Source organism: Seriola dumerili, unplaced genomic scaffold, assembly GCF_002260705.1.
Source record: "Seriola dumerili isolate Sdu_G_001 unplaced genomic scaffold, Sdu_1.0 BDQW01000043.1, whole genome shotgun sequence".
NCBI lineage: Eukaryota > Metazoa > Chordata > Actinopteri > Carangiformes > Carangidae > Seriola > Seriola dumerili.
Window position 1 is genome coordinate 2902329 of NW_019174298.1, and position 25650 is coordinate 2927978.

At 41.1% G+C, this 25650-nt stretch overlaps 1 protein-coding gene across 1 annotated transcript in view; it reads right to left on the reverse strand.

Annotated features, from left to right (window-relative positions):
* The window catches only part of LOC111217300 (metabotropic glutamate receptor 7-like), a 60288-nt gene that overhangs the window by 20691 nt on the left and 13947 nt on the right, over positions 1-25650 (reverse strand). Inside the window, exons 2-6 of the mRNA XM_022739097.1 lie at positions 13569-13785; positions 7716-7851; positions 6924-7078; positions 4473-4610; positions 2400-2600 (exon numbers count right to left, since the gene is read on the reverse strand). Of these exons, the coding sequence (XP_022594818.1) occupies positions 2400-2600; positions 4473-4610; positions 6924-7078; positions 7716-7851; positions 13569-13785 (847 nt within the window). The remainder of the gene's footprint in view (positions 1-2399; positions 2601-4472; positions 4611-6923; positions 7079-7715; positions 7852-13568; positions 13786-25650) is intronic.

Below are 25650 nucleotides of genomic sequence, written 5' to 3' on the forward strand. Positions count from 1 at the left end.
TATAAAACTTCAATATCATGCCCTCTAAAACAAATTCTTCGTATTTCCATGGTTGAAACTGGAATGCATAGACTTCAGCTCTACAGGCACTGAAAAGGGGCATTGTGAGAAAAACACACATAATACACACACCGGCATTTAATTACAAAAGAAAAAGAAGAGAAGAAAAAATATCATAGCTCAGGGCATTATAGTAAGTTATAGTAAGATCAGTTAAAAAAGAAAAAATAGAGAGGAAAAAGAAAAAGGAAAAGCTCCCCCCCGAACTCCTTGATATTAACGACCAGGTAGAGACATATCCAAACATGATGCAGAATATATATCCTTATATATTGCTATTGAATGCAGAGGATTCCAAAATCTAGCTGGCATCCAATCAATGGATGGCGAACACTGAAAAATTTAAATTATGCAACCATTATCAAAGCCTCTGTTTTGCCTAATGTTGACGTGGCTCAGTGCTGATTGGTTTGGGCAACACAAAGTAGTAATTTAGTCTGATTATCAGACAAGAAATGTAATTGTTCAAATTCCTCAAGTTCCCCCCCTTTCAATTAATAATAGCACTAGAAAAGCAGGGTCAAAATGAACAGCAGGACTTGATCACTGCTGCCACAGTTTGTTCTTTCTGAATAATGGATTCATTTAATAAAAAAAACCTTGACAAAGTGTTTATACGTTCTGTAGGAAAAGCTTTTTAAAAATATAAGCAGACTGTCTGTGGTGTGTCTGTGTTTTTTGGTTTATTCATTCATTTAACCCTGATCCTTTTCAGTCATGGGATGTGTGTAGGTGTATAAGACTGCACTTCATATTAAGTGTGAAATTTTGTGTTTGGAGTATAGACTTATAGACTTAAATGAGCCAAAAAATAAACAGTGAAATGCAGGATTTGAAGAGGATCATTAGTATAATACGCCTATCCCAGTAAAGTACATACAGGTATACATTTCCCACATATACCACCAGTCATCACCAGTGTTATTTTAATACTTAAAAGAAAAGAAACAGTGAGCTGGGTCCACCTCTAAAAGTAGGCCAGTTTTCTGAGGAGATTACGCTGATTCCTTATTTCAAACAGCTGAATCTTAATCTAGAACATTTTGTGAAGAAACATTGCACTTCAGAAGAGCCTCTAATGATCACTGGCTGACATACATGCCAGCACATTTGTAATGACAAAGGCTTCTCTTGTTTTAAACTCATCTCCCATTTGGCTCTCTTCCCCCCACTCACTCCTGCATTTCACAGCATTTGTCATTAATAGCTATTTTCCATTAATTGTTTATTATCTTGTACATCTCTTTCTGCACAGGGCTGAATTATGTAGAGGTTCAAGTAGTGGTGGACCCATAATAAATCACATTGGCTCAAAATATTCCACAGATGCAGAAAGTGTTGTGATGCTTTTGACTAGGAATGAAAGTATGCAAATTTAAATTGTAGCCAGCTCACAAGCGACTGCATCTGATGTGTAAAATAGAGGAAGTGGTACTTTATGCATTTATTTACTATTATTACCTTTTTATAGTCTGAAACTGGGATGATATATTTCATCTTGACACAGGAAACTGATGTGGACACACATCACCTTTGAGGAAAATACATCCACTGTAAAATCTGTCTGGTAAATATGTAGTGGAAGCAAGAGGATGATTAGCTTAGCAGAGCATAAAGACTGGAAAGAGCTTGCCTGGCTCTGTCCAAGGGTTAAAGAATGCCTCTAAAGCTAAATAATAAACACATTTTATCTTTGTCTATTTAATCCATTTGAAAACCAAATGCCCAGGTAATAGTCCATAAAACCATAACTTGTCATTTTTACATTTGTTGTACTTTTGTACAGATTAAACAAACAAAATGGAGCATGTTTCTTAGAGTTGGTTTCAGTCTCTGTGCTAAGCTCAGCTAACCGGCTGCTGGCCACAGCTGCATATTTACCGTACAGATGTGAAAGTGCCATCCATCTTCTCACGTGAGTCTCGGCAGAAAACAAAAATGTTCCTTTAACTAATGTACTCGGGTCACTAGGCTCAATTGAGCTCATATACCGTGAGAGATAAAATGATATCATTGCAAAGACATCATTGTTTTATCTCATTTGTTTTTAGATGTGGTTCATCCATCTTGTGTTCCTCACATCTACAGTATGCTCCATTATTCTGTATCTCCACAATAGAGCTTGAAACATAGTGGACGAAATTCATTTCATGCTGTTCAATAAAACAACAGAACAGAGTATATCTGCAGCGATGAGTAACCAGTAACTAATTTTAACTTGCTTACTATAAGATGTAAAATGTCCTTCAAAACTGAAGTAGATAGCACACGACTTTGCTTTTCTTACCCACACAGTCTGTAGGCATCTGTTGTTTAGACTTCTGCAATGTGTCACTCACCGTTGAAGCTGGTGTTACGTATGTACTTCAGCAGAGTCTTTCCGTCGGCAGACTCCATTTGTGGACAGACGCCAAGATGATCAGGACACAAGTCCCTGTGCATGTTGTGGAGAGCGTGGGCCATGGCATACACCGCGTCAATCACAAACTGTACCTTCCCTTCCTGCTCGTACTTGGAGTTGATCCCGATGCGCTCTTGGCCTGAGGGAAGAAAAAGGAAGAGGAGGGCTAACAGCCAAATACACCCTGAGCCATTAGGCATTACATTCTCTCAGCGCTCCCTGTCATCTGCAGCTTCATTTTTATTCCTCCATTTACCGTTTGCTGCCAGTCACTTCAGTTTTGAAGGCATTACACCTAAAGGGACAATGTGTCAAAGGAAATAAGAAGACACATTTAATTCCCAAGTGGAAAATATCAAGCTGAACTGCAAGACAAAGTGTTTGTGACAAATACAGCAGATTCAGATTGACTTGCTGTGGTGTATTACGAAGTAATTGGCTGCTGAGAATGGACGTCGTTTGCCCCATCTGCAAGATGATGAAGATCACCGTGAACTTTAGTAACATACTCTTCCACAGTGGCTTCCTGCTCTTTATATCCTCCTCCCAGTGTACTGCCCTTTTGCTATGGGCTGCTGCAAAGGTTTTTGCCTCATGCTGCTGATACACTGCTTGAATACATAATGTACAACCTCTGCTGGATTTTTGTTTTTGTTACAAACTGAAGAAGCTATTTTATCCTCCTGGTAGATAAAAGCTGCATTTCAACGGGTGAATGAAAATGATAACAGCAAAAATACTACTGTTACTTTTACTACTAATAATGATCATCATCATGATCATAATCATTATCATCATAATTATAACATTCAAGCGCCTGGATAATAAAAATGCACCATCAAGAAAATAACGGCAAACACTAAAAGACAATTTTCTCTTCAGTGAGAGCTGTTCATAGTTCCCGTGGAGAGCTCAGTGGAGGAGCAGATGATGTTAATAGGACACATATAAGGGTGTGGGAGACTTGCATAGAGTGAGGGAGGTCAAAAGCAATCTGTGCTGACATTTCAACCCATTCCTCAGAACTTAACATATATTTCAGCCCACACATAACCTTTTTGGTTTTCCGAGCTCTGCATAGGGTGCTCAATGGACAGCCTGTGAATGCAAAAGCCTCCCGTTAGTACAACATTCATAAATATCAGCTTGGCTTGAGGTATAAAAAAAAGAAGAGAATATAGTGACAGCTATTTTCAGAGGAAATGAAGAAAAGATAAAAGACATTTATAGTCATTTTTATAGAGCGTTTGTGGGACTCACTAAGTGGACGAGCGTCTTCTGTCTTTGACGCATGACAGACGACGCTAAACAGGAGATTATAAAGGAAACAAAATCCCCCAGCAAACAGTAATTTGTGTCACACTGCTATTACCATCATCACGTATGCAAGCAAGATTAATACAGCATCCCACATCACAGGCATCATCCACGTAGATAATACATGCAGTGAAATGCCAGTCACAGTGCTGGCAGGCAGAGTTTAGGTAATAGATGCATGTATCACTGTTAGCAACAACACTATCATTAATTCTACCACAAAGGTGGCAATAAAGCAAAAGGGGGGCATGAACGGTATTTACGTGGCATTTTGTCATTTTCCCCCGTAATTTCGAACCTAAATGAAATGTACTCAGTTAGACTATGCTGAGCTGTAAAGGTGACTGAGTTAAGGGGGAATGGAGGGAATATGGGATTTAAGAGTTACAGGACATTAGCCACAGGAGCATACGGTGTGTAACTGTAGTATGACTAATACCACGTGGTGCATTATTATTCTAATTATAAACTCAGCCTGTCATGCACCCGCTGGGTGGAAACACCTGGTGATAGACTTTCTGGCTGCGCTGCAGACAAGAGGGGCAAATTTAAAACCCCAAAGGTCTATCATCAGCTTCTAATGCAAACCAAAGGTCAAGTTCACCTCAAACTGATATAGGAGGATGATATTATGCATCATCTTTTAGTGTTTTACAGAAATTATCCTAATTAGTTCATGTCAAAACCCATGTACCTGTGCATTTACGGCTCGAATCCTCTCTCTTTGAGGCACTGAGGAGCCTGCAGTCAAAGTTTTCTTCCCAAAACTCAGCAAACCACACGTTCCTGCGATTGTTCTCCAGGGTGAGCGCAGTAAAGTATTCATCAAACCCTGGGAACAGAGGAAAGAGGAGAATGGCTCAGTTCCGGGCCAATTATCAACCAATTCCAACCTGGAGGAAATGAAGCGAAGCTTGTGAAGCAGTGTGGTGCTGCGGTGGCGGTGGCAGTGGTGGCGGTGTGGTGGTGGGTGCTAGGTGTTGGAAGCACACCAGCAAGCACTACTTCATCAAAATTTGACCACGGTGGTTCCTCTTCCTCTCAAGCCCCATGGAACTTTAATCACTTCTTTCATCTAGGAAATTACATTAATTAAAAAACAGGATGCATAATAAATAACGCAGGGATTGTAAGTGGTGCCACAGCCTGTTGCCTCGGGCTGTGAGGTCCTGTAGGTGCTGAACAGGTTTTCCTCACTTCATAAAATCCATTACTACAGAAGTGGATTGAAGGCATGATGTATTAGCTTATTACTAATTTCAACAGGGCTTAGGTGCCTGTACGACGCATTAATTTGAGGAGAGATAACTTGCTGCAACAAAGCAGAAAGAAAGCCTGTATTGCTGGATTTTGCTCTCTTGTTTGTGCAACTCTACCACCCAATGTGGGTCAGGAAGCTGAGCTGGAACTGAACTTCACTGAGATTTTTTTTTTTTTTAAAAACACACAATTTTCCGTCTGGAGAATAACGAATTTCACATTTTAAAGTCTCTCTGTCTGTGTCTCCACTGTCTGTTATCCAGTCATATCAGCTGAGTCGTGGGTAGAGGTGATAATGGCTAATCAGAGCTGAATGACTCAGCTGATTTTCTTTTCAAAAGACCATCAATGATGCATGGTGGATTAATAATATTCTTGCTGCTGCCAGAGTGTACATTTGTCCTGACTAGACCTTCCCTAATTAAGAAAAGCTTCATAAAACTCAAGCTTTCAAATTTCCCCGATTGTAATGTTTAGTGGTTATTAGGACTGTGACACTGGACAGAACTTTAAATAGGTGGTGCATGCTGACAATATTCTATTTCTGTGGTAAATTTGTACATGTCCTGGCAAATACAGCAGTATAATTTCCTCGTTTACTTCCTTTTTCTTGTGGGTGGACATTTTTAGGCTGCGGTTTTACAGAGGAATCCACTCCTAAGCTCATAAAAACAGGTGGTAACAGTATTTCTTTTGGACTTTATTGACAAAAAATGTTAAAATGATCAAAAAAAGCATAAATGCTTAATATTAAAAACCAGATTAAAGACCTTTCATTTCGTGTTCGTTTCAATAATGATAAAGAGACTAATTTCTCCAGCAGTCTGCGATCAGAGACTCCTGACTTTTAAAGCAAGTAAAACCACACTGATCAATATGTGCTGTCTGCAAGAGGGGACACTGTTACATTTACTGGTTCTACGTTTAATAATAAAATAGCCAATTTATTCAGACTGATTTTAGTCTGGTCATGTGCAACCCACGGCCATATGTAACAACAAGGTCATACTTGCTCTCTGAGGACTGTCGAAAGTCATTCTGAGAAATGCAGGAAACTGCCAACTTAAGCTGAAATAGGTGAGACAGACGGAGACGAAGTAGGTAAATAAAATTACATCACCTCTCTTGAAATGCATTGAACGTCACAGACTTTTGAATAGTATATCTTATATGTGCATTTTCTTTTTGGCATTTGTGTTGATTTGCATTTAAATGGGCTTGTGAGTGAGTCAATGATATGGAAATGTTAAAAAATGTCCAATATGTTCTTGAAACCAAGCTAATCAATTTCTTTTCATATTGACAATGGTTGAAATTACTATGTATAGTGTGAATGGGGTCGTTCGTAAATATGTGCATACACACACACACACACACACACACGTATATCTTGAACGAATTGTGAAGATTGCAGTTATGTGGTATGTGCCATAACCATTCAGGCACCAGGATATTGCCCCCAATATTTTCATATTTACACTCGACCACATGACTATTTAACAAAGACAGTGAATATCAGACTGATCTGCCAGATGGCACAGAAACACGACTTTAAATTAAGGCTACTGTTGATCTGTATCTAATGGACGTGTAAATTGCAACTGCTTGCTAACAAGATCAGTTTTATAAGATGATAAGATGTCAGTGTTTAAAGCTTTTTGCTGCCCCTGAGTGGCTATAAAAACAGTTATTGCAGGTTTTTCATAGATTTCATAACTTTTGAACTCTAGTATGGTCTGTAAATAATTACACAAACAAACAATGAGTCCCTTTAAAACAGTCCAGTTGAAAACTATACATGTGGTGTGAGTCTGTCTGTGTGTGTGTGTGTGTGTGTGTGTGTGTGTGTGTGTGTGTGTGTGTGCACGCTCTGGTATGTCTGTACCTTTAATGGAGGAGCGCTTGGGCAGTATAGTGACTGCTCCCACCGCTACATCTTCAAGCTGGTGGATGGGACTGCTCTTGGCCCCCCAGCTGTCAGATCCAATCCACAGGAAATGGCCCACCTGATTGGCCCTCTTGGTGGCATTGAGAACTCCCCTGCAAGGACATCCGTGTGTGAATTAGGAGAGAGTACAAGAGGCGTGTGCAATCTAATATCTATTACAAAAAAGGCACAGCTGGCTTTAAGGAGCTGTTTGGGCATTTCAGCCCTGTCATGTACAGTTTTTCATTCGTTCTTCTCATTAAAGGCGAGAAAGAAAGGAGGAAAACTACTATTTTTTTCATTAACTGGTTTATGTTTTGTTTTGAGAAAATATGTTGTTTCTATATCTTATTTAAAGATAATAGGGATAGCAATAGGCAGTTACTCTCATTAATCTCTCATTCGTCTCTTCTTTCACATTTTACAATCACATTCACTTCATTCTGAATTTACAGGTACTAAATGTTTGATTCTGTGTTTCTTTACATAAACACTCCCCATGGGGCATTGTAAATGAAACAATATCTCTGTTGCTTTGTTGCGATCTGTATTCCCACTCCTCCTCTGAGGCATGCTTGTGTTTGTGTTTTTGGAGGTATGTTTGTGTAGCAGACATCCTGTGCGCATGGTAAATCTGTGCCTCTAGCCTGTCTTCAGGAGCTGCTACTCAGAGATTAAAGACTTGAACATGGCAAGTCATCAACACGCCTGAGCGACATGGATGAAGCCAGAATGTGCTGCGCTCCTCACCGTATGTCTTCTTCACTGGCAAAAATGACGACTGCCCGCGAGTGCTGCGTTTCCAGGAGTTGTTGGATGGCTTTGTCATAATCCTCCAGCTTGGGGTTGTGGGGTATTTTCAAAGACTGGGCGATGCAGATTCCACCTTTTAATGGGAAAGGAGTAAGAAATGATAAGGCCTCTGGGATGATCTCAACCATTCACTCACTCTCACACACAAATGTATACACACTCACATGCACACACAAGCCTGAGGTCATAATAGCTGCTTTTTTTTTTCTATGAAAATCTCACCCATATGGAAATGGAAAACACATCTACACACAATAGTGAGATTTTGATGATGCTGTCATGCTTGCTACAGAGTCTAAATGATAGTCTTACAGTGTATACATTTACATTTTGGCAATGATCTGCAAACCACAGCAGCATGCAATATAACACTCAAACTGCGCCTACCGACTGAGCACCAGCACCATTTCACAGAGAGTTACAAACATATCGGCTATAACAAATCCAATAATCCGCACCAACAGGGACATAAAGCTACAGATTTCATATTAAGTATTTGTGAAAATCCAACAGCTTTCCATTGACTTTTCATTTAAAGCCATTATCAAACATCTCTTGTTGGACCCTGAACCAATCAGATAGCACAGCAGGCAATAACAAACAAAGAGGATATTAATATTGACAATAAATCATTCTCAGACAGGTCACCACTAATGAGTTTTTACAGGATGAAGGGTACTGATTACTTCCGTGTGCTGCTAAATTGTTGCTAGATACTGTATTTGGCACAGTATATTATTGCAATTGGCTTTTAACAGATTGCTAGGTATTGTTATCTTCAGGGTTTTATTCAACAACTCATTATCAGGCAGAGAAGCAAAATTATATCTTTCACAAAAAAAAAAAAAATAGTAATAATAAAAGAGTTTTTGCTCCGCTCTGGTACGGTAATTATAGGTGTGAAGGACACGCTAACCTTTGAAGCACTTTAGATAAACAGATAATATGATCACCTGTGCAAGGGAACATCCTAACTACTGTAGGCCTAGGCTGAGGCAGCAGCCTGAGTCAACAGCAAAGCTCTACACAAACCAATTAAAATATCTCCTGCTCAAGCATTTTAATAGTCTACCCAATAACCTTTCAGTTTGAATTTCCCTGAGTAGACAGAGAAATGGAGGGAATCTCCTAATTGCCAGTCTCCTCAGGCTCATTACTTTGATATAAACAGCTTTTAGCTGGCAGATCACACATCTCCAGTCATGGTTTACTGTGGCATTTCTAAAGGCAGAAGATAGCAAAATGACAACTGCTGAACCGCCCCTTAACTATCCATTTTTCTACTACCAGCAGGCAGAATTAGGAATATTTCTTGATGTGAGAAAACATTCAGGGATGACTGCTGTTATCCTCCCCAAGTGGACTACACATGAAAAAAAAGTGAAGATCCCGCCAATGGCCTAGCTGTTGCTCAAGGGTTTGTAGTATCCTGTTAAAGTGAGACGTGCTTGGTGTCATTTGTGCAGAGCAGTCAGCATTTGCAGGTCTCTAAGGGATGACACCAAAGCTCTGTTTCACAACAGAGATTTAAGTTGATTCCAGCCAGAAAATCCTACAGTGCGACACTGCACTTCAAGATTTCTGTTTTAGAAAACTAGCGCTGTTTAACATCTGATTCTGGCGTATTAGCAGCAGCTTTCAGCTCCAGGGGGCCAGTAAGTCTGCAGGTAGGTATCACACGCACTTTTCACTCCAGAGAGGCAAAAAAGGATAAACTCATAATATGCTGAGAACTGAAGTCTCATGAAAATACATTATCCCCATTACAACAAAGAACCCTGTGGGCCTGTGTGAAGAGTTATGATGGTCTTGAACAGTGATGTATTATAGGTCAAAACAGTCAATAATACAGATGGAGACCACAGGAGCCACTGATGAAGATAAGAAACATTTGGAGCAAATCCCATCTTCAGAGTGAGGCAGAGGGCACCAGAGCTGAACGTGCTGCGAGCTTAAGACCGCCCTAAAGGCTGCAGATCGGCGGTTGTGCAGCGGTGGCTAAATTATTGAATGCCTGCAGAATACCTCATCTGTCAGTCAGTCAGATGGCCAGTCAGTCTTTTAGTTGGGGAGGCGGGTGTGATGGAAATGCAAGTGGTGTATCTGTGCTTCCAGAGCGCTGTGCTGTGGGTCGGACTGCCTTCACCTGTCACTGGAAGGTATTGTGCGGACTTGAAAGAGTCCTCGAAAGAAACTGTGGGTTTAAAAGAAGAGCTGCACGTCTGTGTTGGCTGGAGATGTGTGTTGCGAGACAGATAAATGTCAGGCTGTGGGAGAGGAGAGTGTTTTATTCCAACTTGTTGAAGTCTCATCCAAGAAATAGGATTGTATAGTGATACTGTACTGTCTAGCTGTCACTTAGAGTCAGTGAGGACGACACGTATGCTTTTTAAATTTCTGCTTACAATAGAAGTGAGATGTGCTGGTTTGTGACACTGGATTTTTTCGCTGCACCTTATTCATTTACCTATGATCCCACAACATTATCTCAAAAGTATATGCACCGTGAACCCCTACCCTCTGCTCCACATTTGATTAATATATCAAAGACAGCTTAATGATCATGATGACTAAATTCATCAGGTCTTGGAAGTTCTCCACTTATCTGTCTGAGTGCCATAGGTCATGCCCTGCATTAACTGCTTCCATTATTCATCCTCAATGCCCTCGGTTCTGAAAATGCACTTCAGGGTGGGGAATCCAGCTTTGCCATTTTGCTTAGTGAAATACAAATCCCTTTAAATTAGAGGCTCTTGATGGATTTGACCCCCCACCTGCCTACTCAACACCCTCCAAACCCAAACCTCCAGGGGATCCATAATGCTGCAATTATATTTATCACCTCGACAGTCAAAAGGCAGACTTGCTCGCTCCCGTCTCCCCGCCTGAGCACGTGGGAGCACATCAAAATGGGCTGCCATGCAGCTGACATTCATATTCAGCATCTGTGTGCCCTTCCATATCCTGCACGACATTCCTCGTTGCTGTTCTGGGATTTGACAATGTTGAGGGGTCATGTAGAAATATCATGGTCTATTTTATAGTGTTTGCAAACGCATCAGGCCTCTTCTACAGTCTATTCCTACTGCTAAATATGAGTGCTATACACTGGCTGATTTTTGTTTCCCCCCTCAGTGCCCAGACTTGATCTAAGGACGCATAGTGTTGGCAACTTGCTGCAATCAATTCCACAGTGATATTTTGTGGGAGGTTTTCCTCAAATGCAAGCCTTTTTATCAAATGGGAAAACTGAACTCCATCGCTCTGGCTTGAGTCCAGACAGACACAGAAAAATACAAACAAGATTAATCTCTGCCAGCTTCACCTGCAGCCAGGATGAAGGTGCACAATGGAACAGTGCCTATATAGGAGAGAGAAAGAAAGAAAAAAAAAGAAAAAACAGAAGAGATCAATACAGGCTGACCATCACTCCAGTCTCAGCTTGGGGTAATGGGCAACCATATTGCATTAGTCCGCTAGATGGTTCTCCTTGAAGTGGTGAAGCGAGAATCCTGCTAATGCATCTGACATTTCACTGCAACCAAACAGAGCAGCCACAAAAACCGTCTCAAGGTCTCATTGATCAACTTGCAGGGATGCTGCAACAAAATCCACCCTACAATGTTGCTTTTGCTCTGCAGTTACTCATAACACACTTACAGTATTTTCCAGATATTCTCCTTCCTATTCACTCAGATTTTTTTCAGTTCAATCCATTCCAGTCAGTTTTGGTGCAAAACCGCCACCTTTGAGTGAATCCTGTGAATGTATAGTTGTGCTATTACATAATTATTGTGTTTATTAAAGATAAGATGCCTTGGGTAAAGGGAGCTTTTCTTGAGAGGAAATAATTCCCATTTGTATATGAATACAAAATACTGCAAAGTGAGTGCAGCTCGGAAGCAACAGGATGAGTCAACAACAACAATGGTTTATGATTTCATACTCCTTGTGTAGCTGTTCAGGAGTCATAAGAATATCAGTGTGTTTACGGCTTTTTGCAAAAGGGAGAAGTGGAAAATATATCTGAGAACACCAGCTGGAAGAAACTGCATTTATCACAGGATATAAGATGAAGTGAAACTTCCAAAATAAGCCTTAAAGCAGGAGTTTTCCTTATTTGTTTGTACACAGGCTGCTTTCTCGCTGTCTCTCTTCCTCTCTCTCTGTCGATGCAAATTACGCAGCCACAAACAGCTTCTTAAAGTTTTAATGAGTGATCACACTGGACACAAATGGACACTGATAAAAAATGCATGGTGGACTTCTGATCGGTGCCTGTGGGATGTCATTAGCTTTGCTCATTTTAGAGGTTTCCGCACATTAGTCTGTTAGAAAAGACAGATCACTCCCTGCAGATTTACAGGAAATGGATTGGGATCCAAAGAGGTGAAGGTGAGAAGCAGCAAAATACTTGGTCCTGGTGTCGTGAGTTGCACGGATGTGCTATCATGGGTAATGGAGGGTAATTTTTCCAGCCCAGATTATATTCATCTTAAAGTGATTCTTTCAAAAAGATGGAAAAGGAATTGGGGTTTTGAACACAGACCTATTGCCAACTCTCGTGCGTTAAAAACCATCTTACCGTCATCCAACATGACTGTAGTAATGTATCCTTGTCCTGATCTTGTAGAAATACTGCAGCAGCAACTGTGTGAAGTCTCTACAGACCTAAGCACAGTACAATAGATCACATGATTTGACAAAGATAGCCGACCCATTGTACTGTATAGCAACTGAGTGTCTCCTGGCTACAGCAATGACTGCTGATTCACATGTACAGCCAAATGCCAACAACAGCATCAATGTGGAAAAAGCAGGTGAGTCAAGCGTGTGCACAATTTTCAGCCCAGTTACAGGCAAAACCACAACACCTCGTCTGAACGCAAAATCTGTGTTATGCTGTAAGTGCTCCTCAGGACCCTTATCCTAACCTCTGCAAACCGAAATCTAAATGCAACAAGGAGGATCACTGCCACTTTAAACAATCACCATTAATGTTACATTACAGGACCCAACAAACATGACTGATTCTAATAGCTTGCTTTCTAGACCAGTCAGTGGTTCAGCTCTCTCTTTTTAATCACATGGTTTCTTAGGGAAATGCCTCGAGACGTTCACCAGAGAAGGCAGGCTTCTCTTCTAAAAAGACTAAATATCTAAAACCCTGCTGCTTCATACACACAACTGGACCAGAGTGGTTTGAACTGACCATAAAGCTGACTGTCATCATTAACATCCTCAGAGCCCTGCACTCTCACTAGCAGGGATAAAAAATGAGGTTGAGTGAAACTGAAAAGGCAGAGCATAAAACAAAACTCTCCCAAATGACCAGTTGCCAGGCCTCTCTCTCTCTCTCTCTCTCTCTCTCTCTCTCTCTCTCTCTCTCTCTCTCTCTCTTCTGTGTTGGCCAAAGACACCGAATTAGAAATTTTCAGACAATTCCTCCTCTGAGTTTGCAAAAAGCTGAAATGGTTATATTTAAAAGAAAAAACAAACAAACAAACAAACAAACAAAACAGTGACATGGGTACAGGCAATGCTCATTACTGCGACACAGCATCTTCTCTAAAAGCCGTTTCTCTGTCTACATTTCCAGTAACACTCCACAATTCACTGGGGAACAGAAGCAGAAGTTGCCAAACAGATCAATAATTCATCCACCGAAAACAGATTTCACAATGAACTGGAAAACTGAACTTTCTCTGGGTCAAAACTGAAAGTGCATGTTTTAAATAAGACAAATAAATTAATTTTGTGTAGTGTCCATCACTGATCACCTTTCCTTACCTGCTTCTTTGGAGAGTTGTGTGAAGGCCTCTACTCCTTTCTCTCCATAGCTGCCCTCCGAGGCAATGGTGGAGACGTAAGACCAGCCCAAGGCTTGAATAATGTCCACCATGGCCTGGGCCTGGAATGAGTCTGGAGGAACCACCCGCGAGAAGAAGTCATAGCGCCTGTCGTCACTCAACTCCGGGGCTGTTGACGCATAGCTGATCTGCGGGATCTTGAGGAGAAAGGGTTGGGGTCGGAGAGAGGAAAGGAACGTTTACTCGTGTGTTGGCGTTATTCTGGTGCAGCATCATATTTCTGACATATCACATTTTTAAATGGCCATGTCCGAAATCACTCACTATTTACTATACAATACACAATATTTGCTGTCTGACATTTTATTTGAGAGTGAAATTCATGCACCGTATGCCCTCAATGTGCCACATAGGATAGAAACGAAAATCACAGTGATTGCCAGGGTCAGTTATCTTTGGAGGCTTAAGGAATAGTATGACACTTTAGGAAATACACTTTCTTGCTGAGAGTTATGAGGAGATGAATAACTCATGTCTTTATGCCATAAACTGTATGAAGCTACCTCTAGCAGCTGGTTGGCTACAGTAAGGTTAGCAGCCAGCTTGGCTCTGTCTTAAGGTAACAAAACCTGCCTACTAGGGCCTCTATATCTCACTGATTAACACTTTATACGTTGTTTAATCCATACAAAGACAGAAGTTTTTATAAAGTTGAAACAACAACAAAGGCCCCAGAACTAAATGTCTAAAGGAAGAGCATTCGACAGTGTCGGAGCCACATCTTCAAAGGCATGGTCACCTTTTAGTCGAGCTCGAGCATGAAGGACAATCAGTAAGCCCTTGTTAGAAGAACCTAAGTGACCTTCTAGTGATATAAGGATGGAGTTGGTCAGAGATGTACACAGCTGCCTGAACATGTAGGGCACTATATGTGAAAACAAGTACCACAAAATGAATTTAAACTTAAACGTGATGGGAAGCCAATGTAAAGATGATAGGATGGGTGTGATGTGAGAAGTGCTGCTTCAACCATTTGTAGACGGCCCAGAGAAGACTTGCTGAGGCAGGTGAAAAGGGAGTTGCAATAATCTAGTCGGGACGATATAAAAATTTGGCTGTGTTTCATAAATGGGAAAAACACATATGGGTTAACGATGTGATGTGTTGATCGAAATGCATAGCCTGATCAAAGATCAGAGATTTCTAAGATCAGATTGTCCAGTGAAGAAAGGGATAGATCCAATAGAATGAACAACCTGGGAGGCTATATGCTATCTGAAGCAATGATAAGGACCTCAGTCCTTTAACCACATTTATCTGTAAGAAGTTGTTATCCATCCACTTCTTTATCGCTATCAGACAGTTATGCAAAACAGACAGTTTATCACTCATCGGGCCTAGAGGAAAATATCATTGTCATAAACATCATCAGAAAAACAGTGTAAAGAGATGCATTTAAATTTGCTAATTATATAAATTAAGGGAAGCACATATGAAACAAATAGTATTGGACCAGAGATAGAACCATGGGGCACACCACCAGAAAGAGCAGCCATTTCAGACATGTAGGAGTGAAGCAAAACATAAAAACTCCAATCTGAGCGATAGGAGGAGAACCAGTCCAGAGCACTCCCAGAGACACCCACCCACTGCCTGAGCCTTTCAATCAGGATGCTGTGATCTACAGTGAAAAAAAAAAGCTGCAGTAATATCCAGTAGCACCAAAACAGAACATTCGCTCAGATCAGAAGACATCATTATGTCACTGGAGACTCTGAGGAGAGCTGTTTCAGTGGAATACTTCTGACGGAAACCAGATTGGTATTTATTGAATATGTTGTGTGCAGTCAAGACAGTGAGCTGTTTGGCAACAACTTTCTCTAAAACTTTTGAAATAAAAAGGCAGCTTGGATACCGCCTGGTAGTTTTCGGGAAGGGATGGGTCAAGGTTCTATTTTTTATTTTTTTTTTTCCAGAGGATGCTGAACAGCTGCATGTTTAGAATAAACTGGGACACAACCAGATTGCAGGCAGCTATTTATGATAAGGTAAACACATAGACCAGGCATGGACCAATGGACCCAAGTACATTTTTAAGCATGGAGGCAGGTAAAACAAATACAGGGCTGGAGGAAGGTTTCATACTGCCACCAGGTCAATCGGTTCTCGCAGAGGAGAAGGAAAACTGCAGCTTTTTTTACATTTTTTTTTACATTTTGTAAATTTTTACATTTTAATTTTGTACTGATTGCTTGTGGGCTGATTCTTTTCCCTCTGGACAGAGCCATGCTAGCTGTTGCCCCCTGTTTCCAGCCTTTGTGCTAAGCTAAGCCAACTACTTGCTTGCTGTAATTTTGTATTTAACATACAGGCATGAGAGTGGTATCAGTCTTCCCATCCAAGCAAGAACATGAATAAGCATACTTCCCAAAGTGTCAAAGTTTAATGTGTGCGAGTAAACTAGAGAAGTTTAAGCTCTAATTTAAGTTTACAACTTTCGAATGCAATGTTTTTAGAAGGTAAAGTAATAGTGTAGGTTATGGGATATAGAACATAAGAGACACAACGTAAATAGGTGTAACAGCAATACTTATATGTAATAGGCTATACATTAACATACATATTTTTTGACAACTTTCACATGGTTATCCCAATAATAAACTGAAAGTCTGAAAACACAAGCAGGAGCTGCACTTTCTTCTCTCAACATATTAGTCATGATTTATTGCAAAACTGTCTTTACAGCACTTTTTATGACCTAGCAGGTCTAAGAATAGATACTAGGAACTTTGCTCTTAAACTTAAACCCTGTATCTGCACATGATTTATTTTACAAATAAGGAAAAAAGAAAAAAAGAAAAACTCAGTTTTCTTATTGTCGAGATCTCACAATCCCCTCAACATTCAAGACTTTAAGCAAAGACAGAGGTTATAATGTAACCGATGTTCCACACTCAAATCACATGATGATAACTGAGCTATCTGCACGAAAAATGAGCCAAATCCATCCACTGAAGAAGACCATTAGATTCAGAAAAAGAAAAGTTAAGAAAAGTAAGTAAGTGGACCTCGAGTTGAGAGTTTTTTTATTTGAACCTATCCAGTGCTTTTTGTTGCGCAGATTTAGTAACTGGACCTTGATTCAAGATATTTTTTGGGGCTGGGATTTGCGGTGAATTGCGGTTTTGTTGTTGTTATATTCCCTCCTTAAATGAAGCTGCCTAATCACACCTACCACCATCAAGCTCTTTAGAAAGATGCAAGATAGTCACTTTTCCTAATGTTCAGGAAACTCCTTAATAGCCTGCAGGTGTTCTTCTTTACACTTCTTTAAATTGCTCAGATTTTTAGCCATACTAGCAGCATGGCTCTCGGGAGGGACTCTGTCAGTCTAAAATATCCCAGCGAGTAGCCTATTGGAAGGATTGCCATGAAATTCATTACACAAATTCATGTCCGCCTAAGGATGAATTGTGAGCTCTTTTTTGATCCCGTAACCTTTTCCCTAGTGTCATCATTAGGACAAAATTTGTCAAATACTTTTGGGTTATGACTAAACATTCAGCTATATGTTGTGTTTAGTGCTAATTAGCAAAGGTTAGTATGCCAAGATGGTGAATATGGTAACAGGATAATTTGGCTCAAGGCAACACAAAGCTGGATAGCACAAAATGCCGCTAAAATGCATATGCACAAGTTGAAAATGTTTCAGTTTTATTGAAAAATCTGCACATCTCCCGCTGCTTTATGAATCTGTTTCATAAAGACACAGAGATGAGAAGAAGAACGAGAGAGACTGGAGGGAAATAACAAAAAGAACAGGAGTCTCTGGTGAATTCTGAGTTCAGTCAGACACTGAGCTGAACAAAAACACACAACACACAAAAACTCCTGCAGACACAGTCAGTGTGCCTGTTGCTAGCTAACTAACTCACAGCTAACATCTGTACCACTGGTAGAGTAAATTGGCTGCTTGAGTGCAAGCACAAAATTACAGGGAAGCAAAAGTTTGCATTCATATTTTTCACATTAGCTCTGTTAACTAAAAGGTAAATCATGAAAAAGCCAGTATAAAGTAAAATAATTGATAAAGAAATGTTGTATTGGGTTGTTCACATTGCTGCCTGATGAAGGGCTAAACATCTAATCAGCAACTGCGTTTGAGGTTTTGAAACTGCAATCACACCTGGTGGCCGGTCTGGGATCAAAAAGTTTACCTTCCATTAGACAGGCGGATGCTCATGCAGGGACGTACATCATTTTCTCTTGAACCCAGTGCAGTAGCTCATCAAACAGTCTAATCTAAGCACTGTATGAATGCCATCCATTTCTGTTAGAGTGATCAAAAACTGCCGGACACTGGGGAAACACAGGAATGAGGACACAGTGGCTCGCTGATGGGATTGCTTCAACTGACAGAGTGTGAGTTATAGCTTTGACCCACAACTCAAAGGGGGTCAACTGAACAAAGCTGACAAATTGTGGAGCAGAGTAGAAGGTCAATCTCAAGACGAATCAATATGTTTGAAGTCGCCAAAAAATAAAAAAAATAGAAAAAATAAAAACAAATAAATAAAATACCATCTACAAAATCTGTGAGCACAAAATCAGTGATGCAATTAAACAAATTCACAGGTGGCAATGCAGCAGCGATGCCACAAGTTAAATCACTTCAGTGCTGTCTAGATTGAGTGTACTGGGTCAAAGAGGGAGTACAGGAAAGTAATGGAAAAGCAACAGCCACAGCGATTTGCATTTAAAAAGACTCGTCTTTCCAAAAAGTGAAGCACACATTTGGAACATCTGATAGGAGATCTATCTTTAACAGGGCTGCTGTAGTAATACTACGGAGTCAAAAGGTGTTCATGAGGCTTGTTGAATCACGTCCTGTCTTCGCCCCAGCTGGGATAGAAAGCTGCTTGAACATTTGTCTCTCTGGAGCTTTTTGCTGCAGGGAACCATTTAAGATGGCGATGTCTTTTTACTTTGTCCCAGGCTTGTACCCTGTTGATATAATTTCTCCCTTTCCTTGTTCCCCAGGAACCTACACCTCCTTGCAGCACAAACATCCACATTTTCAGCCTGTGCTTTTTTAATTACCACTTTGACCTCCAGCTAACAAAAGTGCTTGATCAAAACCTTGATTAGGAAAATGCGAGGATTAAACCTGCTGGAATTACGATACAAGGAGTTGCTGACTAACTGATACTGATTACAATCTAACATCTTTGTGGTTTTTTTTTTCCTCTCTCTCTCTCTCTGGCAAGTTAAGGTCTATAAATGAACTTGAATGCATGTTAGTAATTTAACCTTCTGTATGAAATCGGCAAATTAAATTAAATTCCTCTTAACTTTATAATGTATTTCTCTGTAGATTAGAAGCAACAAAGTTTAACTTTTCCACTTTGGTCACAGTTGCATAAGTGATGCCCAGAACTGTATCAATTAAATAAGCTCTTGTTGCAACCAATTGCAGCAGATTTGAATGTCTTTAGTGCAGCTGATTATACAGAGATAACGCAGGGAGAATGGATTTTTTTATCAACATTTTTGAATTATTTTCTGTAAATAATTAGATTGGAATGAGTAAGAGATTATTTTCTCTTAATCCTTCCTTATTAGGAATTTGCCCTTTTCACACTTGCACTTGATTCGGCTCACAAATCTCCTCATTTCCTTAAGAACTTCGAAGCTATTAGGCGTGAAACATGGCATCACACATGACAACATGATCTATACTCTAGTGGCAGCAAGGTGAAAGGTTGATTGCGATGCCTGCGAGCTGTCTGCATTCACAACAACTACAATAACCACAGAGCGATCATGAGAAACTGAATTCAGGCCAAGAAAGAATGAATAACGACGCCACCTTTCAGGATCACTATTACCCAAAGCTGATGTCTGGCACCTGTCATCTACAGTATAGATCAAAGTTAGGATTGCTGAGGGTAATCGCCTGGCTTGCTCGTGAATGTATCTGGGCTGACAGGATCGATGGAAGGAAAACACAGAGGTCTGTTATAGGGGACACTGTTTTATTGATTTACCACCACAAAGTGCTACGGCCGCCCTGAATAAAAATCTGATGCTTAAGTCTGAAGAAGGTTAAGAAAAAAGAAGACAGGGGTGGGAGGTGGTAGTTAGGGGGGAGGATGGTAATCTGCTTACTGACATTAAATGAGAATTTCAACCTGGGTGTTTAAGAGGAGAGGTGACTCAGCGAGGTTGTGTAAAGGTTAGACACGTTCACAGTAAGTGGGAATGCCAGGCGAAGTTAATTAGAGTGCCTTGGCCTTTCTGTTGCATTTTCACATACATAAGCCCACAAGCATCAGGAGCAGCCCTAAAGAAAGGTGAGAGACTGTAATGTTTGTGCTTAAACTGTCCTGCTCTGCTGATGTGAAGGTAATGATTCTGACGAGCAGAGAGAGGCTCGTGCAGACGCGGCTTGCTGTGCTGCTCTGCTCTGTGTTTTCTCTCATACAGTTGATGTAAAAAGAAACGCTATTTGAAGAAAATGGGCAGCATATGGCACAACACGAATCTCAGTTGGAGTAATGGCAACCATCTATCCTTGCCATCTGAGAAGAGGGAAGTCTGCAGATATGAAAAGACAGGCTGTCTCCACAGAAACAGAGGGGTATAACAGTCCATGGGCTCTTAAACAAAAACTTAGACCAAAAACAAAAGCCATCCTTCAAACACAGAGCTTTTCCCTACAAAAGGCAGCACTGAGTAGACTCCATCAGTGTCAAAAATTCGGCACAGGGAACTAGAGGGTTGTCCAGACTGGCTTTGGTATCAATTAATCCAAGAGCAGCTCTCAAAAACATAGCTGCAAACGAGCTGTGACTGTGAGAAATGTTTCCCATGAATGGCTTTAACAGGAGCGAGGGCAGCCAGGCAGTTCCTGTTGCAGGAATCCCTGTGCCTCTATTTGCTGCATGATTAGCTTCTAAGTATATCTTGACATCAGTCAGCTCCACTCGGCTGTTTGCAACTATCTCCACGGCGATAGCGGAAATGACAGTGGGTTCTGACAGCCCCGACTCTAACCCCATGTCGTCTCTGGCCGGACGCCAATGCACAGATTGTTCTTGTGACACCAGCACAATGACACGCACACACAAACTGTAAATATGATCCTATGAACTGGCCAAGGGGCCATTTCTAAAGCAATTCCAGAACTACACACCCCACCCATAATGGAATAAATATTTTCCCACAAAAAAACATCCCTCATCCAAAGATTTATTTGTGGCTCCACTGCCCGGTGTTGTAAAACTGCAACGGTCGATATCCTACAAACAAAATAATATAGTACGATAAACAGGCCTATAAAGATATTGAGCAGTTATCAAGTTTTACATCTTTCCTGCTAAATCAAGGCTCTGCAGATCTGTGGCGGAGGGGTGGGGGTCAGCCAGGCATTGGTTTGTATTCAGACAGCAGTGCCATTTGTTAGCAGGGCAGAGGTAATGACTGTGTCCATACATGCAACCTCAGGCTGGGCTTTGGTAATCTCTCTTCACCAGAGCACAGCACTGCCAGCACAGCTGAGGAAGCAGGGAGGAAGGGTGGGGGAAACCGACAGCTTTCCCTCCCTCTCTCTGTCACTCTCACCCCCTCTCTTCCTGCCCATCTGTGTCTCTCACTCTCACTCAAATTCTCCTTTTGTGAAGGCTGCGTTTCATCATTGTGCCCTCACACAACCTGTGACTTTCAGCCTCGCTCCCTTGTTCTCCGCCCCTCTGTGTGTTTCAGCGCCGTTGGAGTGAGACAAGCGAGTCTCATCTTCCTGTGTGTCTCTCCCTCCCTCCCTGTCATCTGTCTGCATGCAGACACGCCCACACAGATGATCAACAGACACTTCCTGCCCACAGAAGTCCTCAGGCTGCCAGTTTCCCCCCAAGTCGAGACAATCTGCCCTCAGTCATTTGCTTGAATGCCAGCCAACTCTCCCCTCCTCACTGTCCTTACTCTTTCTCTTTTGCCCCCCCCCCTCCTCCAAAATTTTCTCCCCATTTTTCATTTAGGTTCTCCCTCCTGAAAATCAACCATGTTTTTAATCGACAATGTATCTGCAAAGTGTTCACTGCCAATGTAAAATGTTTATACTGAATGTATCTGCAAAATGTTGTCGGCGAATTTCCCTAAAGTATGATATTACATTATATTATTGTCACGGTTATGTTCAGGGAACTCAGAGCATTTGGTCGAACCTGCATTTATCGATTTTTTTAATGTGGGGGCAGCATAAGATGCTGTAAACACAACACTGACTGCCTTATATCACCTTATAAAAGGTGATATTGGCAAATGTTTTAACAAACAGCTGCATTAGCATTCATTAGGAGTAGTGTCTCTGGCCACCTCAAGAATTTAAGCCCAATACTCAGGCTGAAAACATCTGGTTCTTTAGCTGCTAAATACTCCACTCCAACTGACTTAGTCTTCCAGCAGGGCAGATAGCACACAGTGGGGTTTTTTTTTTTTTTTTAATTTTTGCTGAAAACAGCTGCTTGCTGAGACTAAAGAAGCTATGCTGATGAAAGCTGTTAGAGTGAAGCAACATTATAAAGTTAGCTAGTCAGTTAAAAGACACTGAAACGCTTTGTAAATCTGAGGGGAACTGTAGAGTTGAGTCATAATTCTCAGCAGTCACTTACCACATACACAGTCATTTGATCCATTGTTGAAATAAAAATTTTGATTACAGGAAGATTATGGTCACTGTTAAATTGAAAAATTGAAGAATTGCCGACTGTTAGTATCAGACGAGACAAATAAGCATTTCACGATTTCATGAAAACCGCAATCTTTCACTAACCAAGTGCTTTAGCTGCTGTAACAACACGTGAAATGCAGAATGAGTTTCAGCCTCCACTGTCAAAGACCTTCCTCCCTGAGACCTGTTTGCTATATACGAATGTCCAAATGCGTCGCTAGTGAATATAACCCAGGCTGTGATTCTGTTTCCTCCACATCGCAAAGAAAATTAGAAATTAATGGATGTATTTTTTTTAGAGACTGGCTACTTCTTTTTAAGTCCCTCTCCACCAAGCGCCTACTTCCTCCCTTCCCTCCTTCCCAAGGCCAGCCTCACATCACACTCCTACTATATCTCTCCTCCGTTTTTCAGCCAGTTATTCTATGAGGACCTTACCTGAGTAGAGTTTAGCCAGTCTGGATGTTTACTGTGTTTTGCAGCTTTTTGCTGCAGGAATCACAAACAACACCCTTTTAGACTTGCCCACACCGCTGAACTAGCCATGGTGTTACATGACAGAAAGTTAGGCTTTCATAATCCTTTATCTAACACGACCTTCCACCGTCTCCTTCTTTCCGCCCACTTCACTTTTTCCCAGTCGATTCCCTCACCCTCAGTCTCTCCCGCTCGCTCCATGCCAGTCCCCTGGGCAGCTCCAGCGCTCTGTGCAGGGCCTGAGCTCTTGCATGGCTGCCCTGCCAGAGTGTATTTTAAGACAACCAGCATGTTTCTCCATGGGTATAGAGGCTAGGTATGACTCACAAATCAGATATTTGACCAGGAGAGCCACACAGTAGAGTAGAGCCGAGGCGTGGGAGGAAAGTGTGGATAGCTCACAAAGGGAACCTGACCGACCTCCATCTTTCCATCTGGTAAACAGACTGCTATTCCAACTCTATTGGTATTTCAAAGAAATAATCGTTTCCCAACACCAAATAGGTCTCAGAGCCTCATTGGAGAAGAGTCCACATCAAGGAGAGGCTCACTGTAAAGGTGCTGGTTCCTGCTGCAAATACATGTCAAAATTGGAGCCTAGTGACTTAAGGATCCTGCCTTTCAAGTTGGCATGACAGTCGAGCTTTTGTGCTGTCACTCGTGAGATTTATTATGTACAGATCCAGTATCTCTTCAAGTCATTTTGTAAAGCTTCTTTTGACTTAGGCTGCACACAAAGCGAGGCCCTGCAGAGAACAATGCAGTTCAGCAGAACGGCCTTGATCATCGTGGCTGTGCTGTGTGCTCTCTCCAGGTGCGACAGAAACTCGACTCGCGGTAAGAATAATACATAGCCTGCAGTTTTATGACTAAGTGTTATCAAATGTATTCCTTCATATCCACAGGGTCTCGCATTACAGTGGCTGTATTGATTTTTCCCTGACTGCAAAGTGCACTGGACGCAGCTTTGTTATCTCTACTGTGTTCTTTACAGCCTGGATGATAACTTTATTTTTTCTCTGAAAAATATGAAATATCAATAAACCCATACTCCATGTCATTATGTAAGTAGGAAAGAGAAAAACAAGAGTGTTCTTTCATGACAAACATCTGAATACAAATGTACATTACATGTTTGTGTTGTGGGAATTGTTGGTGTGCGCAACATCTTTACATCTCTGCTCTGCCTCATTGCTCTGTCCATTCCCCAATATGGCTCTGACATATTATTCATCAAAGAGCGAACATAGGTGCATGTTTTTTTCCCCACCTGCACCTGGAGCATGCAGGGTCTGACACATTCATTGTCAGTCGTGCACCTGCAACACTCTGACCTGCATCCCAATGATTCTCTCTGTTCTATCGTCCCATCTCCCCCTGTACAGCTCTCTTTTCAGACTCGACAGAGCATCATCTCCAGGCCCATTTCTCCCCTAATAGCGCAGACAAATGCGGGTGAGCCTCCTCAATCTTATCTTTTCTCTCTGTCTGCTCCTCACAAAGAATTCTTTAGCGGGGCCATGTAATTACGCTCTGATCACAGCAGTGGAAAATATCATAGATATCCTATTCCTTCTGTTAGTGTCTCTGAGCCCCTACTTGATGCAATGCACTAGAGATATATGTACCACATATATGCACTGGTTTAGAACAGAACGCTTTAATGGGAAGTTATCTGCTCGCTTGGCATTGCCTGCAGTGCTGCCTTGAAACTCTCCCAGAGTTGAGATTATCGTATTTTATCAGCAACACCTGCATTCCCAACACGCATCAAATCCACTGCCAGTCCGTCTGGATCTGTGTGTCAGAGAAGTTGCAAATGTGAACAAGAATGTGCAGATAAACACACTCTCCTGGCACGCGTTATTTAAATAGCTAAAACCGCTGTGATGCCGTTTTGTTTTCACAGACTACACTGCGCATTGTGGTAACTGTAATGATTTTCATGGGTGGTGCATGGAGGTGAACGTATGCAATTGTAGTGTGATTTATGCAAAGCTGATACTCTTATATCACAGGAAATAAGCAGAATTGGCTGCTTAAACTGCCATTCACAGTAAGATATTCATACTCGTTGACCAGGGCTTCAAAAACCTAATATAACAAAAAACAACATTTAAATATACAAAAAGGCAATAAAAATCCAGAAACACATTCACAAGAAGAGTAGTTAAAATGAAATGGAAAAGCAAATGAAGGAATAAATGAATAAACAAATACAAAACAGATAAAACATTCAAAATATAGCACCATAAAAGTAAAAGCAGAAAAAACCCAAAACATCCAAGTATAAAGCTGATGAAAAAAAAAAAAAAAACGATAAAAGGGATTTAAAAGACAACAATGAGCTTGGTAAAAAAAAAAAAAAAAGTCTTCAAGGTAAGCCATTTCACAGTCTACTAAGGGACTTTATTGCCCTGAGTTTAGCTGCACAGACAGACCTGGGACCGGCAAACTCTGACTGGCCCTCACATTAACCATCTATGGCCTGAAGCATTTCATTGGTAGAGCTTGTTGGTGGAAGTACATATCAACAGCCTGGGAGGCTCAGTTCAGGGCAATAAAGTCCCTTTCCTCTGCAGTCTCTAAGTCTTAATAGCAAAAAGCAAAACCTTTCCTCTTCTGTCTAGACAGGGGACAGTAAGGACAGCCTGAGGATCTCAGCGTGATTCATGAGGAAATAAAAGTACTTTGATCGAAAGATTAACTTTACATCTCGTAGCCAATGGGATGATGCTGAAATTATGATTTCTTAATGGTTAAAACTCTGACTTCTGCATTTTTTATTGATTTGGATGTTTGAGGCTACAGAACAGACAGAGCAAAACATTAGCTGTTTGATGGTCCTTATTAGTTT